Source organism: Colletotrichum fructicola, assembly GCF_000319635.2.
Source record: "Colletotrichum fructicola Nara gc5 chromosome Unknown KSG_Nara_v1_contig01, whole genome shotgun sequence".
Classification (NCBI taxonomy): Eukaryota; Fungi; Ascomycota; class Sordariomycetes; order Glomerellales; family Glomerellaceae; genus Colletotrichum; species Colletotrichum fructicola.
The window spans coordinates 6,050,901-6,067,291 of NW_027094051.1; the positions used below are offsets into that span (position 1 = coordinate 6,050,901).

General features: G+C 51.3%; 5 protein-coding genes across 5 annotated transcripts; 2 read left to right on the forward strand and 3 right to left on the reverse strand.

Annotated features, from left to right (window-relative positions):
* Positions 1-1,959: 1,959 nt before the first annotated feature.
* CGGC5_v001707 (Isoflavone reductase-like protein P3) lies at positions 1,960-2,898 on the forward strand (the record flags this gene model as incomplete). Its single annotated transcript, XM_032025199.1, has 1 exon — positions 1,960-2,898. The coding sequence occupies one exon, from the start codon at positions 1,960-1,962 to the stop codon at positions 2,896-2,898; it is 939 nt and encodes a 312-aa protein (XP_031878249.1).
* A 1,467-nt stretch (positions 2,899-4,365) lies between these two features.
* CGGC5_v001708 (uncharacterized protein) lies at positions 4,366-5,826 on the forward strand (the record flags this gene model as incomplete). The annotated part of the gene is made up of 1 exon (XM_032025200.1): positions 4,366-5,826. One exon carries the CDS (start codon positions 4,366-4,368, stop codon positions 5,824-5,826), a length of 1,461 nt encoding a protein of 486 aa, XP_031878251.1.
* A 301-nt stretch (positions 5,827-6,127) lies between these two features.
* Positions 6,128-7,164, reverse strand: plyD-1 (putative pectate lyase D; the record flags this gene model as incomplete). The annotated part of the gene is made up of 2 exons (XM_032025201.1): positions 6,128-6,300; positions 6,363-7,164. The coding sequence occupies 2 exons, from the start codon at positions 7,162-7,164 to the stop codon at positions 6,128-6,130; spliced, it is 975 nt and encodes a 324-aa protein (XP_031878204.1).
* Positions 7,165-12,042: 4,878 nt separating this feature from the next.
* cctT (Short-chain dehydrogenase cctT) lies at positions 12,043-12,957 on the reverse strand (the record flags this gene model as incomplete). Its single annotated transcript, XM_032025202.1, has 1 exon — positions 12,043-12,957. The coding sequence occupies one exon, from the start codon at positions 12,955-12,957 to the stop codon at positions 12,043-12,045; it is 915 nt and encodes a 304-aa protein (XP_031878209.1).
* A 402-nt stretch (positions 12,958-13,359) lies between these two features.
* Positions 13,360-14,688, reverse strand: CGGC5_v001711 (uncharacterized protein; the record flags this gene model as incomplete). Its single annotated transcript, XM_032025203.2, has 7 exons — positions 13,360-13,430; positions 13,488-13,688; positions 13,738-13,985; positions 14,033-14,286; positions 14,350-14,418; positions 14,479-14,517; positions 14,572-14,688. The coding sequence occupies 7 exons, from the start codon at positions 14,686-14,688 to the stop codon at positions 13,360-13,362; spliced, it is 999 nt and encodes a 332-aa protein (XP_031878208.2).
* Positions 14,689-16,391: the final 1,703 nt, after the last annotated feature.

Sequence of the window (16,391 nt, forward strand, 5' to 3'; positions counted from 1 at the left end):
CTACAGATTATTGTGGTTGAATACGAAGAATTATTAACAATATTGAGGCTTAAATAAGAGTTCGCACTGTTTTGAATTAACTGGCACTTACATGGGGCTGTTAGCATGTGCGGCGAGAGAAGCGTAATATCAAAAGCATGTCGGTCTTTCCCGTGTACATTAGAGGCTGTGAAAAGACACCATACCGCGAGGAAAATAAATGTGTTCATAAAAGGCTTTGTGAAATGAGATATTTCAGTATCAAACTTTATCACGGTTTCAAGCGTTGACAAAGGCTGGGCTCTAGGAGGTGATCATAGGCACGCTGCGTGTACGTGCGTGTCCGCCTAGTGCTGGGGCTATCTTAGTAATAGGCCAGACGCTATTTTGATTACTATTTAAAGCGTTGGGACGTGTGCAACTTAGAAGTCTTATTAGAGCAAGCGATTAGTGGGGTAGGATAGGATGCTGATTGCTTCAAGGATGCGGTTTTATTTGAGTCCACGGACGTTTGTCTGGTTCAAGAGGAGGAATCCACCTGCGTCAGCTTTGCAACGGAAAGTGAAATATACTTGTTTGTGGGGTATTAGAATGAACAAGTTTATGCAAGACAGCAAAGGTGACTAGCGAAGAGTAATTATGTATGGGTTTCGGAATCAAGAGTCGACAATGTCCCAATGACATAAACTAGACGATGGCAACGGCTCAACTTGCACCAGTCCCGAGTTCAGATCACAAAATTTCGGAAGATGTGTAGACGCCCTGATCCGGCCCGAGAAGCTTACTAGGTACCTAGATGGGCAATTTGTTGGCTATTGATAGCTGCGTGACTGCGTCGTCTTCAGACACCTGCAAAATCCGTTGCGTGGACATGCAACACTGTGGCAAGTATCTCGTCCCAAGCGACTATCAGAAGTTGCCTTCGAATAGCATCTGACACTAGCCTCTTCACCCAGAACACAGCTAACCTTTGTCAAGGTTTTACGCCCAAAGCCTTGCCATATGATGACTGATTCTCTCATCCTACGAGTGGTATTTCTGAGAGAGGGTCTCAACCAGGCCTTAACTCGAAGCTCAGGCTTTTCAAGCAGTCCGTCAGCTTTTTGCGCAGTTTCTCCAAATCGTGCAAACATCGACAGCAGCGTTCAAAACCTCTGAGACAATCAGTAGGAGCATCCAACTACATCTTTACCACGTGCGTGTCACGAGGGGAGTTGACATGTGAAACGAAAAGGAACGGACTTGATTTGGCAGCATGTCGCCTTAGAGGAGTACTGGTTCTCATCGACCGAAAACGCGACGGCATTCTTCGAAGGCACGCCGAAGCTTAGAGAGTTGCTCTGGGAAGGTTCTGCGGGGTCTTATGCGCTTGCCGGTAACCGCAGATTTGCTTTCGAGGAATATGCTGCATAACTTTGAAACGATCGCTAGTCTGGTGATTCCCTTAGAGAATGGCAGTGAGTTGTTCACTTCACGCTATCTGGCTAGGTCACTCTCTTGCCCTAAGGTATTCTTCGATAAGCTCAAGCACCGTAATGAAAGGAGGCCTTTGTGGTGATATTGAAAAACCCATGCGTACATGCATGTTATGAGTGGCCTATGGACCCTTTACTTCGGTGTGTCGCAGAAACGCCGCCCACAAGAACCGCCGCCTGTGCCGTGGCCCGAAGGATGGGATCGCCGCTCGGCAGTCCCACTCGGGGCTCCATACCGGACTTAGCGCCCGTATCACCGGCCGCGGAGCTCCGTGGAAGGATTTCATCGCCGCTTGCAACCTGATTGATTACGTACTCTCATGGCGTCGCTTAAGTTGGGTTGAGCATCCTTTCGACGTCATTCAGAGTATTTCAAGGCGGCGGATTGCACCTCATTCCAGCTAATTTTCAAAACAACATCGTACCTACATCGACTCCCATAAAACGAACATTGAACGAATCCCTTCCGACAACATTCCCCGGAGCAATTACGAGCGCCACCAACATGTCTGTTCTCGTTCTTGGAGCCGGCGAGTTGGGCTCAGCGATGTTCAAAGCACTCACCTCACACCCCTCTCGGTCAAAAGACGCCAACATCTCGGTTCTCCTGCGGCCATCAACCATCTCTTCCACCGACCCATCCAAATCCAAGAGTGTCTCGGACATCAAAGCACTCGGTGTCTCCGTCGAAGCGGGCGATGTCGTGAACGATTCCATTGCAGACCTTGCCGCACTCTTCAGCAAATACGACACCGTCATTAGCTGCACCGGCTTCGTCGGTCCCACGGGAACCCAGCGCCGCATTTGTGAGGCTGCGTTGCAGTCCAGTGTGCGTCGCTACATTCCCTGGCAGTTTGGCGTTGACTACGATGTCATCGGACGCGGGAGTCCGCAGGTCTTGTTTGACGAGCAGCTCGACGTGAGAGATATGCTACGCGCGCAGACCAGTACGGAGTGGATCATCATTAGCACCGGGCTGTTTATGAGTTTCTTGTTTGTGAAAGAGTTTGGAGTCGTGGACTTTGAGGAGAGGAAGTTGAGGGCGCTGGGGGGCTGGGATGTGGAGATAACAGTGACGGGACCGGAGGACATCGCGAGGATGACAGCGGAGGTTGTATTTGAGCCGAGGGGCATTCCAGGTAATGGGAGCAATGTGGTATTTGTAGCAGGGGATACAATCTCTTATGGGAGGATTGCTGACTTAGTGGAGAAGAGGTTTAACGAGATTGAGTTCACGAGAGAGGAATGGGGTATGCGATTGATAGAAGCAAGTTTGAAGCAGGACCCGGGAAATGTGTGGAACAAGTATCGGGGGATCTTTGGAGCTGGCAGTGGCATTGCCTGGCCTATGGAGAAGACGTTGAACTATCGGCGTGACATAAAGCTAGAAAACTTAGAAACATGCTTGAGAAGCATGAAGAGCCCGGCAATGTTGGAAGCGTAAGGAAACGTAGTTCGAGGTTAAGCTCCCGATAAGTCATCCCAAATATCCGGGCGGTCTATTCGTTATCGAAGCACGAATAAGTCTTTAGTCAAGTTGAGTAAAACCAAGTCCTTCATCCAAACCTGTGGAGCCAAACAAGCGGCCTCAAAATGGCTTAATTTTAGCACCATCTATTGTTCTTACCACATGATGCTATGTGCAAAGTAGACTTGACCTTATCCTGATCCATGCCAGCTAAAATCAGGCTGAGTCCAGTTGAACCGAACGTGCATGCATAACTGTGCTCTACCCACTTAAGTATGACCACATGCAGCAGTGCTATGTACTAATCGGCCAATCCCATTGGTTACTCCATCTCACGGTGTCAGATTTCAACAAAACCTCGCAGCCTGATTTCAACCCCGCTCGTCTCACTCCTCTTAACACTCATACTTGAGGGCCGAACTCCTCAAATATTGACCACGGCCCTATTTCAAACCCTCAAAGTCAAGAGAAGCAAACTACAGCCGGCAAATTCCTCATCTACTTTCGTCTCCTCTTCATGCTATCATGGCTGGAAGATATAGGGATCCCCGACTGTCAGACGATTTCGAGTATCTGGCAGTGCCTCAGTCGAATCGAGGTTATCATTCGGACGATGAAGCTCGGCAGAAGAAGCGGACAGTCTTTGTCGATCGCAAAGAGCCTCAGGTGTCAACAGAGGCGAGAAGACCATCCCCTCCGCCGAGACTGAAGCGTGTTCATGTCGAACAGTACTCCAGTCGTGTCCCATCTCCACCTCCCTTGAGGAACGACCATCGCCGGTTCTCTTCGCAGGATGTACGACCACCCCGCGCCCTCAGCCCTCCGCGACCAGCACCATACGCTCCAACCGGCGACTCTTCGTACCTACTGGCTTCTAGGAGGAATGGATCTCGCGATGCTCGAATTCCTCAAGTGAGTGTTGAAGTAAATCCACGCCATGAGACGGTGGCCTCCACGCCTTCAAGACCGGATGCCAATGTGTTGTTTCCGAAAGTCATGCAACAGAAAGAGCAACGCTCATGGCATAAGAGGTCAAGCTCGGCTGGTCGGTCAGTCGCAACATCGCCGTCCCTCGCAACATCCGGGCAGTCATTCCCTTCATCCGCGACTGGCACACTCGGCGACAGACTCTATCGATACAACGCATTAGGAGAGTCTGAAATCAGATTGATCAGACTACTTCCGGCGCGAATGTTCAAGATCAAATGCGAAGTATTCCATGCTCCAATTACAAAATTACCGGAGTATATCGCTATATCGTATGCGTGGGGCGACGCAGGGGACACGCGACGTTTGGAACTTGAAGGCACAGAGATTTCGGTATCTGCTAGTTTGCATGGCGCCTTGCAAGCTCTCCGACGAAAGAATGAGATAGTCACCGTATGGGTGGACGCGCTCTGTATCGATCAGCACAACAGGGATGAAAGAACACAACAAGTTCAAATGATGACAAAGATCTACTCGAGGGCAGAGTCCGTAGCTGTCTGGCTTGGCCCAGAAGCAGACCGAAGTGCTGACGCGGCCGACTTTCTCCTGAGAATGACTCAACACTCGGGATCACCAGACAAGATTACGAAGCTTCTTTCCTCCAAAAGTAACGAGAGAGATATCGCGGCAGCCGTCTCTCTTTTCGAAAGAGACTACTGGAAGAGACTGTGGGTGGTACAAGAAGTCTTCAATGCACGCTCCGTCACTGTCTATTGCGGCTCCAACAAGCTTCCGTGGGATGTCTACAGAGAAGCGTCCAACGTTTTCCAAAGACACAAGGGTGACTTGGACTACTACTTTCCTGGAAATTCCCAGGGCCGGACATACGCCAGAGCAGCACAGAACCACTTCACCTACTCCCAGATTTTGACTTATCAAGGTCCTGGAAGTCTTCCAGACATCCGGGCTTTGAGACACTATGGGGAGGATTCTCTTCTGGAGGTTATGCGCGTCTGTCGACGGAAATTCTCCGCTGATCCGAAAGACAAAGTCTTCGGAATCTTGGGTTTGCTCACGGAAGACGTGCGCAAGGACTTCCCAGTCGACTACAGTCTATCCGTCAAAGAAATCTACACGGACGTGGTAGACTTTCTTATATCAACAACTGGACGTTTCGACGTGATTTGCGAGGCCATTCACTACCCGCCTCACATGAACACTGCGAATCTACCCTCGTGGGTCCCAGACTGGTCTCACATTCCCGACACCGTTGCTTTGGGCGCTATGGGCTTTGAGCCGCCCTTCTCCGCATCGCAACGCAAAGAGATCAAGTTTTCCTTCAAAGACGATCGTCGAAACAAGATCGAAATCACCGCTCTTGAGATTGACACCATCCGCACTCATGGCATTGCCGTCGGCACACTGTGCACACTGGCAGACTATCTCATGGCTTTCATCCACTGGAGAGCGCTTCTGCTGGCGACGTACAAGGCCGACGACCTCGAAGCTCAAGACCTTTTCTGCAGGGCACTTTGTCTCAACCAAGTGCCTCGAAAATGGGCCAATTCATTCGACTGGGTGACCGCCTGCTTCCATGTCTTTGCGTCGTTGATCCGAGAGAGGTTGCCGCATCTGCCTCTTGATCAAGAACTTGAGAAGTACATTGATGCGAAAACTGATATCAAGCCTGACGCTCGTCGGAGATTCCTTCAGGAACACTTCGGCTCTCGGATGATGGGTCGATGCTTTTACATAACTGAGGGCGATCGCATTGGCATCGGATCTGGATTCATGGCTGTTGGAGATACGGTCGTCGTCCCGCTTGGCTGCTCCACGCCAGTGGTCCTTCGCCCTGAGGGGTGTCGCTCAGAGTGTCGCTATGTTGGCGACGCATATTTGCATGGGTACATGTATGGCAGAGCCATAGACCAATGGCGTAATGGAGACAGGAAGGCGTCCAAGTTTGTCCTTCACTAGTGTCGCATCATAGGAAGGTTTAGTTTTCAAGTCATCTGATAGCCAATAGAGGCGTTGAGCGGCCAGTAATGAGAGCACTATTCACGATGAAGCACAAAACGCGCAAGCTTTGGGTGACAACTGCCCACAGGGCTCATTGAGTCTAAATACATACACGCTATATATGGGCATGTACAGAAGGAAGAATATCTACAAGTAAACAAGCCTATACATGAGTGCCTTTTCACGGAATGTGGCACTGTTGAGTCTCTCATTCGGGTCAAAAAGTGCCCGAGCAGATCTCGCGATTTTGTTCAGGAGCTTAAGAGCTGGTGACGTCGGAGGTAGAGTACTTGCAGGCGGTCGACGGGCCGCTGGAGATCTCGGTGGGCTCATCACCGGAGTCGTTGCCCTTGAACTCGGTGCAGACCTCGCTGACGCTCTTGGCAACAACGTTGGTGAAGGTAGCAGTGTCACCGTAGTTGGAATTGATACCTGGAGGAACAGATGTTAGATGGGGTTTCACAGAAGGCTGGGTGAAGGAGCGAAGAACTTACCAGCAAGGAGCTTTCCAGAGGAGGCGTTGATGTCGTCGAAGATAACGTGGCGCTCGTACATGGTCTTGCAGTTGCCACAGCTGCGGTAGAGCTTGCCGAAGTCGGAAACAGTGAAGCCAGAGACGGAGAGGGTACCGGCACCGTTGTGCTGGAGGACCTTGTCCTCGGCACCGGTGGCACCACCGCCGGTGATCTTGGTGGTCTCGCCGGCATCCTGCTTCTTGATGGTGAAGGCATCCTCGCAGACAGCAGACCACCAGACGTTGGTGAGAGTGCAGCCACCGTTGCAGTGGACACCCTCGATCTGGTTGGGGCCGATGATGACGTTGGAGAGGGAGGCACCCTTCTCCAGGATGAAGACAGAGTCGGAATCACCGCCCTCAGCCTGGCCAGTGCAGGAGACACCACGGTCGAACATCTTCATACCACCGTCGAAAGACTCGCCGGCGGCGATGGTTTGGGCAGCCTTGAGGACGGAGGTGCCGGAGGCGGCGGGGATGTTACCGCCGGAAGTGCCGTTGCTGGCAGCGGCGATGGCGAAGGAAGCGGTGCCGTTGCCGGGAGCGGAGGTGATGATGGAGCCGGGAGAACGGGTCTTGGTGGCGTGGGTCTTCTTGGGCTTCTTCGCGGACTTGGTCTTGGAGGGGTTGGCCTTCTCAGCGCGAGCGAGCTTGTGGATGAGGTCGAAGTAGCCGTGCTCGGCGCGGGCGAGGTTGTGCTCCTTGGGAGCGGCCTGGGCGGCGGGAGCGGCGGCGATGCCGACCACCATGGTGGTGAGAGTGAGGGCGACGGAGTACTTCATTTTGATGGTTGATTGTTGGGTTGGTTGATTGGTTGGTAAGGAAGGCGAGATAAGTGAGAGGAAAAAGGCTTGTCTACTTGAGAGAACGAAGAAATAGAATCAAGCCTGCTTGAAAGAGTGTAATGAACAATGAAGACCGAAGAGGTGTGAGTAGAAAGTGATGAGAGACAGAAAAAGTTGCTCTTGGCTGGATATCACGCCGTTACTTATATCAAGCGAGCTGCCAGGATGGATGGTATCTTCCCACGTCCATGTCTACCGTGGAGTTACACTACAGTTACCGACGCCAATATTAGATGTGGTCCAGACTAGAACGGGAACTGGTCCAACTCCAGCCAAGGCCAAGAGGCTCCATCTCCTCCGCAGACTACACAGGTATCAATCAACAAGCGACGCGGAGGAAATGAAAGCGTCGATGCAGGTACTGAAGATCGCACTGGAGCCACTAACCCACCGTGTTCCCACAATGTGGGCTCATCCCAAGAGATCCTGTCAGACTCAGCGCCAACTGCCATGCAGCACCGGTAGTAGTGGACTGGCATGAGTTAGGCGTTGGCCGGTGGTGGTGGCATCCCTCCGGCTGTAAGCTCCATCGGAAGACGGACACAATTCCCGGTTCGGGACATGGACTCATCCCAACTTGATTGTTTGCTTGCAGGTCGTTGCCCGAAAGAGAGGTGTGATGGCCGCTCCCGCATCGGAATCTCGACGGGGGACCCCCGTGTCCTGACTAGCCAGTCCCGCCCTTTAATTCGATCTCCTTGGCCCCAAAGCTTGAACACAGACGAATCCCAGGTCTTGAATAAAGTGATGGCCCAATCCGGTTCACGGGCGGGAATCGCCCCTGGGCCCTGCTCAGCCACGCGCCCACACCAGCATCGCAACAGCCCCGACTTTCAGTCTGTCAAAACCGTCACTCACTCTCGGTCTGCAGACAACTCTCGCTGTATCCCTGGCTTTTTAATCACTCCCACACACACCACAGGCGGCGCCATCTTGCTGCCCACTCCCCCATGGCGTCTGCCAGGGGCACATCTCAATGTCGCACCACCCCTTGCAGGTCGTTTCGAAACAGACAAGCAGGATGGCCAGGGTCGCCGTCCAGTCAGCCAAGCCAACCACCGCCAACGTCTCTATCGTAAAACTCCACTCTCCCCAGTTTTCCAAAGCAATGCCAAGACTTTCTCAGACGAAAAATCATGATGTCCATATTGCCATCCCGCGTCACTAGTCGCGGCCGCGCGGATTGGGATTCCAAGATGCGTGAGGGAAAGTGCTCAGGGTCTTGGCGGGCCAGATGATGACGGCCGCTGCGGTGACGAGAACGAGGCACCCGAGATTTGCTGCCCGTCGTTTCCTCGCGCACATACCCGCCTGCAGAACGGCCCTCTTCGTGGCCTCCGGGCGCTCTCGTCACGTCAGTTTAGGCCGGGCGCATCGCTTGTCGGCTTGTTCGGTCCAGTTCAGACGTTTTAAGGTCGCTTTAATGGAGAACACCCTATCCGATTCCTGCTCTGATCGCCGTCCATAATGGCATGGAGAATCTGTCTCAGCAGTCTCCGTATCGAACCGTATAATCGGTAAATCATAAGACTTTGCCAGCACGAAAGTTCGAGAACTAGTGCTCTGAGAGCTATAGATCATCGCATATACGCCAAGGATAGCCTGGTTGGGAACAGCCGCAAGTTGATACCGGTGATGCAGCCGCATATATTCGGCCCCTATTATGGGGTGGTATGAGGGAGGATCTGCCGCGGTGAGGATTTGCACTGGCTATCGGAGGCGGCCTCGAAATCCATGGTGAAAAGTTTGAACGCCACGATTACCATGGAAAATGTTGTTTTCCCGTCTGCGCGCTGCTGTCATCCGTTAGTCTGTCTCGTCGTTTGCCTGCCGGTGAGGCCGGGGCTCGTCGCCCACTCTTCCGGAGGCCGGGCCTCTTCGTGAGCAGAGGGTCATTTACAGGAGACCGGACACGTCCCGGCCTCTTTTCTCACAAGGTGGGGTCGGTCCAATCCTGTACTAGACGTTGATGATGTCTTAAGGTACGATTACAGTCGTATCTACGTCTTTCTGTTGAAACTGAGCTTGGCTTCCCGTACCGCATGTCGGAGGTAGAGAATTAAGGTAGAGCTGCTTGTGCTCTCCCCCCAATGCAACGTCAGCGTCCATGGTCGTGTTCGGCTTGTGTGCAAATTGACTTCGTCTGATGTTTTGATTCGTGGAACATCGGATCGTACATGCGATGCTGACCACCTGGTGGCCTGGCCGTTGTCGATTTGTCTTGGACATATGAGTGTCAATGCCGCTTTTCAGATTTTCAAGACGATGTCGCCACGGCTCAGCTCACATCGCCCCCAATATGTTTCCTACTAAGAGCCGCGGCAGACTTTGAGACGGAATCGATATGCTTGAAGCTTCTCCGCGGTCTACTTCCGTTAACCTCATCACTAGCGCTGGAGTTGGCTTCATTGTTGGCCCGGAATCAGGAGGCCTGCATCGACAGTGGGCAGCGTCTCATCCCTTAGCTCCAGATGTATTGCGATCATCCCTTTCTCCCGTGCCCCTGGGTTCCAATCGTAAATGTCGCATCACCCGCCCGAACGCTGCTAAAATGACGGAAATAGATCGCTATGGGAACCGATGTAGGTCTCTGATTGGCGAATGATCTTGGCGCATCTGCTCAGCGGCTCTTTTGAGGATGCACGTCGCCATTGTCCATCGGTCTCAACCTTCCCGATCTGTCCGCTGTCTGCCCGAACTTTGCTTTTGTCAGCTATCGCCTGGCAGCATGCGACGAACACCCAAAAAGCTTAGGCAGCAGAACGAATTCTTGTCGCACCGGAGTCTCAAACAAAGCCAAGTTTGCAGGTGTGCGCGTTCGCGCCTCCAGCCTGCTTGCTGATATTGACGTGTCTTGGCGCCGAGCCTTGGAAGCAAACGCTCAAGAAAGGGGGCAGAGGATTATGGTGTTGGCCATGTTAGCGACCGCTGCGTAGCCCCGGAAGCACAGGACCGTTTGTTTTCAGTGTGATTGACTCAAGCTCTTCCTTCTTCCCGAAACTCTGCTAGTAATGTCATAGCTGCCAATAATTGCACTCTGGCCAAGGTCGGGTTCGTGCGACTCAGCATCGGAACGATGCAAAAACTCAATTCAAGTCGTTTGGTGCGAAAGACACGTGGTGGGTAAGGTATAGTTCAATCATAAATTCAATGCCGTCCGTTGTCTACGACGCCCCTGTTTGCTCAATTGATCGTATTACTACAGCAATTGGACCAACCCACGATGGCCCAATCATGTATTTGCGTAGATCTGCGTACAGCACAGCGAATTGATGGAGAATATTTCCCCTTCGTTAGTCTTTTACAGAGCATGTTTTGACTTTACGGAAAATTGGAGATCATCGGGCGGTGGGATATCTCCCGGCTATGCGACACAACCAGCCCCATCGAGTCCTATTTTCTCACGCTCAAGGACCCGTTCATCAGATACCTTGGCAAGGGTTTTGTCTGATAAATCATGAGGATGCAGTTGCGGATAGACGCAGAATTCTAGACCTCTGTACGGATGCTCCTGGCATCCATGGTACGGTATCCGATGAACTGGGGGAAATGAGCAGGACCGGTCCCGGCGCAAATTTGACTTACGCGGTCTCCCTATCCGCGTCATCAACGTCACCACGTAACCGGCCGTCTGATTGCTGCAATCCCGGAACTTCCGATCAGAGAGATATTGAGTGCAGTTTGCGGCTTGCTTCTTCGAGTGAAATGATGCAGCTGCGATATTCCTGCAATCAGGTCAAACTCCCGCCAGCATCCAATGCGCAACAACATCGGAGACGTGGATCGTCCCTTGCAAACAAATCTTTCTTTCTTTTCTCAGGGAATGGTTTACACGACGTTTAGATTTTTTTGCGTTGATTTTCTGACCCAATTCTTCCGGTGTTTTGGTGCCTAGGTGACGGAAACCTAAGGTCGACCGCAAGTAGACTCGCATCGACCTGATGAAAGCGCCATGTTCCCAAGCTTTCTCAATTGAATCAAAACTCACAAAAGAAGAATATATATTGAATGTGGATTTTACATGCGTAACAGCTCCTCGTAGACAGTATACTCCGTAGACTTCTCAAATTCCATTCATTATCAAGTTTTGCTTCGACGAGTAAGCGGCATCTTCGCAAACCAATGGCTGCTGTTCTCGCCTCTTCATGGTGAAAGCTTTCCGAACTTATGAACATTCGACTCTCATCCTGTCCGTTCGTTCCCTTTTGGAGTTGAAGGTGTCTTGACTTGAAGTCACCAGCCTTGGCGAATGCTGCGTCAGCAGACGTCTTAGCGATGCCGTGCCGGCTAGGACGGCACAATTGGGCCACTTGGTGGGCTTCAACTCAAAGATAAGCTTAACATAAGATTTTCTGCCCAGCTTTGGTGTGCATCTTGACAGACGAACGATCTTGTGCCGGTTACCCAGGGTCGGTCGGCTCGTCGGCATCTTGGCTGCCACTTCTCCACAGGACGCATAACAGGCCCATCGCCAATGCTGAGGCCGTCGTGTTGATCTTTTGCCAAGCCCTGAGAATTCTGAGCCCAAGAATCGTTTCTCCGGCGCGAAGAAGGGTAGAAAGCTTTCGCGGATATTCTGGTCTGGCCGTGCTCGTATGCGACCGTGGGATTATTATGATCGTTTGAGTAGGACATTGATGTCAAGAACAAGAGTAATCCAGAGTAAATATTACATCCGACGTGAGATATCCTATTGTTTGCCCTGAATTTTGACTATTATCTGGCTACGTCTCCGTTGCTGTCGTTCTGCGGCCGCGAAAGGTGTCTCCCCTGTCCACATACTGCCATGCCCGCATTCATGCCACTCCTACATCCTCATCGCCTGCCTTCCTTGATGATGTTCTCTACCATATCCAATTTGGTCATCTTCTTGAGCATCCCTTCAAAGAGTCCCGGCGGCAGCATTGATGCCACCCGAGACAAGAGTGCACTCTCACCTCTCCAGATGACTCTCGGTGGGTTCTTTGCCAATAACGCTGAAGAAACCTCCGACGCCCACTGATCCGGCGAGATTCCTCTAACTCGGAGTTCATCTTGGCTCATAGCCCTCTCCACAATTTCCCGGGCTGGCTCATAAATCGAACCTTCCGGCAGCCGTTCGCCAGTGGTGTTGAACTTGTTGTTCGAGATCAGGTTTGTTTTCACACCAGCTGTCTTGAGCTCCACGACGTGAATCCCGAAAGGTGCCAGCTCGAGACGCATGGTGTCGGAGAGTGAAGCAAAGGCCGCTTTTGAAGAGTTGTAGATGCCTTGGAACGGTATCGCAGTGACTGATCCCACCGATGTATGGTTCACAATCATCACCTGAGCTGGATGGCCATCCTCAGACGGGACTGCCGTTCCCTTGAGCAGGAGGGGCAGAAACGCTTGGGTGACAGCCACTTGGGACCAGACATTGACGTTGAACATCTCTTTTGCTGCATCTAAAGACGCGTCTGCAATGGGCATCGTGTAGCTTCCGGCAGCGTTATTGACAAGCATGTCCAAGCCTTTTCCGTCGGGCAAGGAGGAGGTAACAGAAGAGACAGCTGAGGCGATGGACGACGTTGATGTAATATCGAGAGCAACAGTTTCGATTCCCAGCTTCTCGAGCGGCATCATCTTGGACGGATCACGCGCTGTGGCGTAGACTTGATGCCCCGCGTTGTGGAAGGCAATTGCTAGGGCCGCACCCGTTCCGCTCGGTGTGCAGCCCGTGATCAAGATTCTGAGTTGCCGTGAAGCAGACATGTTGGAATTGTAACCGGAAAGTAGTCAGATAATATTGTTTGTCGACGGCGGTAATTGGCAAACCAGATGAGGCGTGTCTTTTACGAAGTTGGCCCACAAGGAAGCGTCGAAATGCTTGTTCAAGAACTAAGAGGATGACGGCAAAGATTACAAGCGCAGCCAAGAATCGGAATTTTGGTTATTTTTCTGGCTATTTATACCTTCGAAGGCTTGTAGGCTTCCAGTGTCCTGCGTTCGTGTCGCCATCGTGCGCATGCGGATTTGCGGAGCGGACCGGCGGACCGGCGGGCTTAAGTGGATCCTCACCGGCGCCGCTCACCAAAAATCAGGCCGCTTCCGACCAAGTCCCATTCACAGACGGATTCTCCGCCACGGGTCCGCTCGGAGTCCGCTGCTAGAAAATTAGGCAGCCCCCGTGTTGTACGAGCCACCTTCGGCAAGATCGCATGCAATAGCAGCAATCTCAAGTTGGTCTTCATTGAAAACACAAAATCAGCTTTCGGTCGTCTTAGAGGTCCTGGGTACATTACCTTTCAAAGCCGCTACGGCACCAAAGCCTCTAGAGAAATGTGCGAGTACTCGAATAGCAGTCTCGACGCCATCTGCAAGTCTCTTTCGTGTCTCCTGCGACACTCCATCATGTGTGCCTTCTGCATGTGCTGATGAATCAAAGTGGGAAATCATCATGAGGGTGTATCCTGCAAGCAAACCAGAGCAGAAGCAAGGAGTGACTAATCGAAGTTGAGCGAGAAGTCTAGGGATTTAATATGCGTGACTTACGAGCAGATCCTGAATTAAGCAGCTGATTCAAACCATTCACAATACTTGATGCAGACTGTTGGCATACAGCTTTAGACTGAGCCGCAGAGAAAGGGAATATCCTGGCTGCTTTTACAGCATCCAACGATGTTGCACACTCCAAAGCGCCATCAGAAGTAGATACTCGAGAGCGATGGTTGGTGTCGAAACGACTTAGGATACGTAGGTTATCCATCATGGCCCGATATCTATGCAGCTTGGTGCGGGCGCTGTGGTAAGTCAGCGTTTTGTCGTAATCTGGAAGAAGCAATCGAACCTGTTTAATCGGATGCGGGCTGTGGTGCGGAAACAATCAGCCAATTTTGACTCGGAACCTTCTACTCTAGGTGTTCGATGGTCTCCATCTTGTTCGCTGTCATCCAGCAGATGCACAATGATATCGTTCATGGTACGGATATGATCATGCAAGGATTGTGCCGCTGTCTCAGAATTGAATCCTTTTACCAAGGCAACAAGCAAGAGTGTTGCACCAACCAGTGTTTCTTCAGCGCGAATTATCTGCTCCCAGATCTATTTCAATCAGCTACAACGCTAAAGACGACCGTACCTACCCAACGAATATTGAAAGCTCACCTCTGAACTCCCGGCAATGGTTGGGTATGGTATGGTGACCTTACTGATGTCGATCATTTCTGCGGGAGACTGATTCAAGATCAGCATATGGTTGAATGACACCTGATTCTCTCCATTTCTTAATCTCACCTTGCAATTAACAATAGATGCATTGCATATGCACATGTACTGTGTGGTTTACCGTCAGATGTGCGGCCTTAGGCAAGGACACTGGCGACTCACTGTCATCCACCAAGCTCTTCGAAGGCTTTCCTCAAAGCGCACTTCTAGTCTCAAAGCTGTTGTATTTGAAGACAGTTCTCTCAAAAAGCCAAAAGCCTTACGAACATAAGACGTCATTTCTTCAATATCTCCTCTGCACAGATAGTGGTAGAGACTCAGTATGCAACATGCCAGTGGTCTCTCAAGTTCTCCAGGTACATTTGGATGAAACCTTGACGCGGAGAAAGCATGAGTCTCCGAGGCTTTTATGACCTCCCAGCTTGTGATTGCGTGCAGTGCATGTTGAGAAAGAGATGTGCTCCTTTCAAGGTTGTCTTCGTCTGTTACCTCAGGATGGCTGCGATGACCACGCAGTTGCGGTACGTGAATGAGAATTGATAGAATAGCCAAGATTACCGGAGAAGAAGGCGAGTATGAGTTGGTAGGTGGCATTGAGTCTGAGACGTTTTCCATCATGCCATCAACCGGTGGTGGCAGTATTGGAAAGGCTGGGTGAAGAAATCTGTAGTATGATCGCAGACTGAGATACCATCATTCAAACAGTCAGTGTCCAGTTCAATTACGTGAGCCACGGGGCAAAAGAATCGTCAAGTGAGGCAAACATACACATCATCATCGGAGGTATAGGCCCCGACAAGGCTTTGGAGGGGCGAGACGACGGTCGCCGGTGGACTTTCATAGCCAGCGCGCGGATAAGTAGGAGTACTAAAGATATCTGCAAAGAACTCGTTTAGATCTTCCTCTGTGCCGCCGTGGAAAATGTTGTTAAACTGCAATGCATCGAAATCATCATTGAAAAGAGGAGGGAGTCCAATGACTGTGACTAGGTTGAGATCTCCCTCGACAGCCACCGCGCTCTCTGTAAGATTATTATGTGCTACGGTTTGGTGAGCCGTAACACAGCTTCTCGTGTTCAAGGCGGATGACTCCTGGCGAAGATCTTCATGGCGACTCTTTGCCGGCCGCAAGCCTCGAAGGCTAGGAAGGAAAATGCACGAGTCGCCCTTCTGGAGACACTGAGTCGTTCTTAACTCAGAGTAATATTCATGTACATGCGGGAGGAATCTACTCACCCGGGTGCATGGGCGATCGCCACTACATCGTACGCGAGATGCTCTGCTTGAAGGGTTTTAGAAGAGGCCCTTAAAGTCTATGAAGTGGGAAAGGGCGGGCGAACCATGAGGTACAGGCAGACTTCGCGGGTGGAGTCGCAAACTTCCGAGTCCCTGGCTTTCTTCCGGTCATCCCCGTGTCAGTCCTTTGACAGTTCACCGTGAAGAGACCTGAAGTCAGTGCCTGCTTGATGAGGGCAGAGATGATTGTCTCCAATTTCGGGATTTGGCAAGGAGAAATTTCAGCTAGAGGCCGAGATCTAAATCCCGAAAATTGGAGACGTCATAGCGTCACAGTAGTACTTCAGGTAATCCTGGTGTCATGACTCGTCGTTATCGCAGCAAAAGGCTGCCCTTTTGGAGACACCGAAGTCTCCAACACCTCACCAACAACGCACACATCCACATGGAGATGCAGATAGATAGGCCGCATATCTGTACATTTTGCAGCAGGGGGTTTCGAAAGCCCGAACATCTCCAACGACATATACGGACTCGTGAGTAGCACCTGCACAAGAAACCGCAATCGTTACATCTGTAATGCTGCTTCTGATAAAGAGACCATGCTGATTACGTGTCTGTTTAGATACGAAGGAGAAGCCATATGTTTGTGAATGTGGTTCATCTTTCGCTCGGAGAGACTTGCTACAGCGTCACAAGCGACTTCATCATAAGTCAAATAGCGATCCTTCCTACCAGGAAGATCAC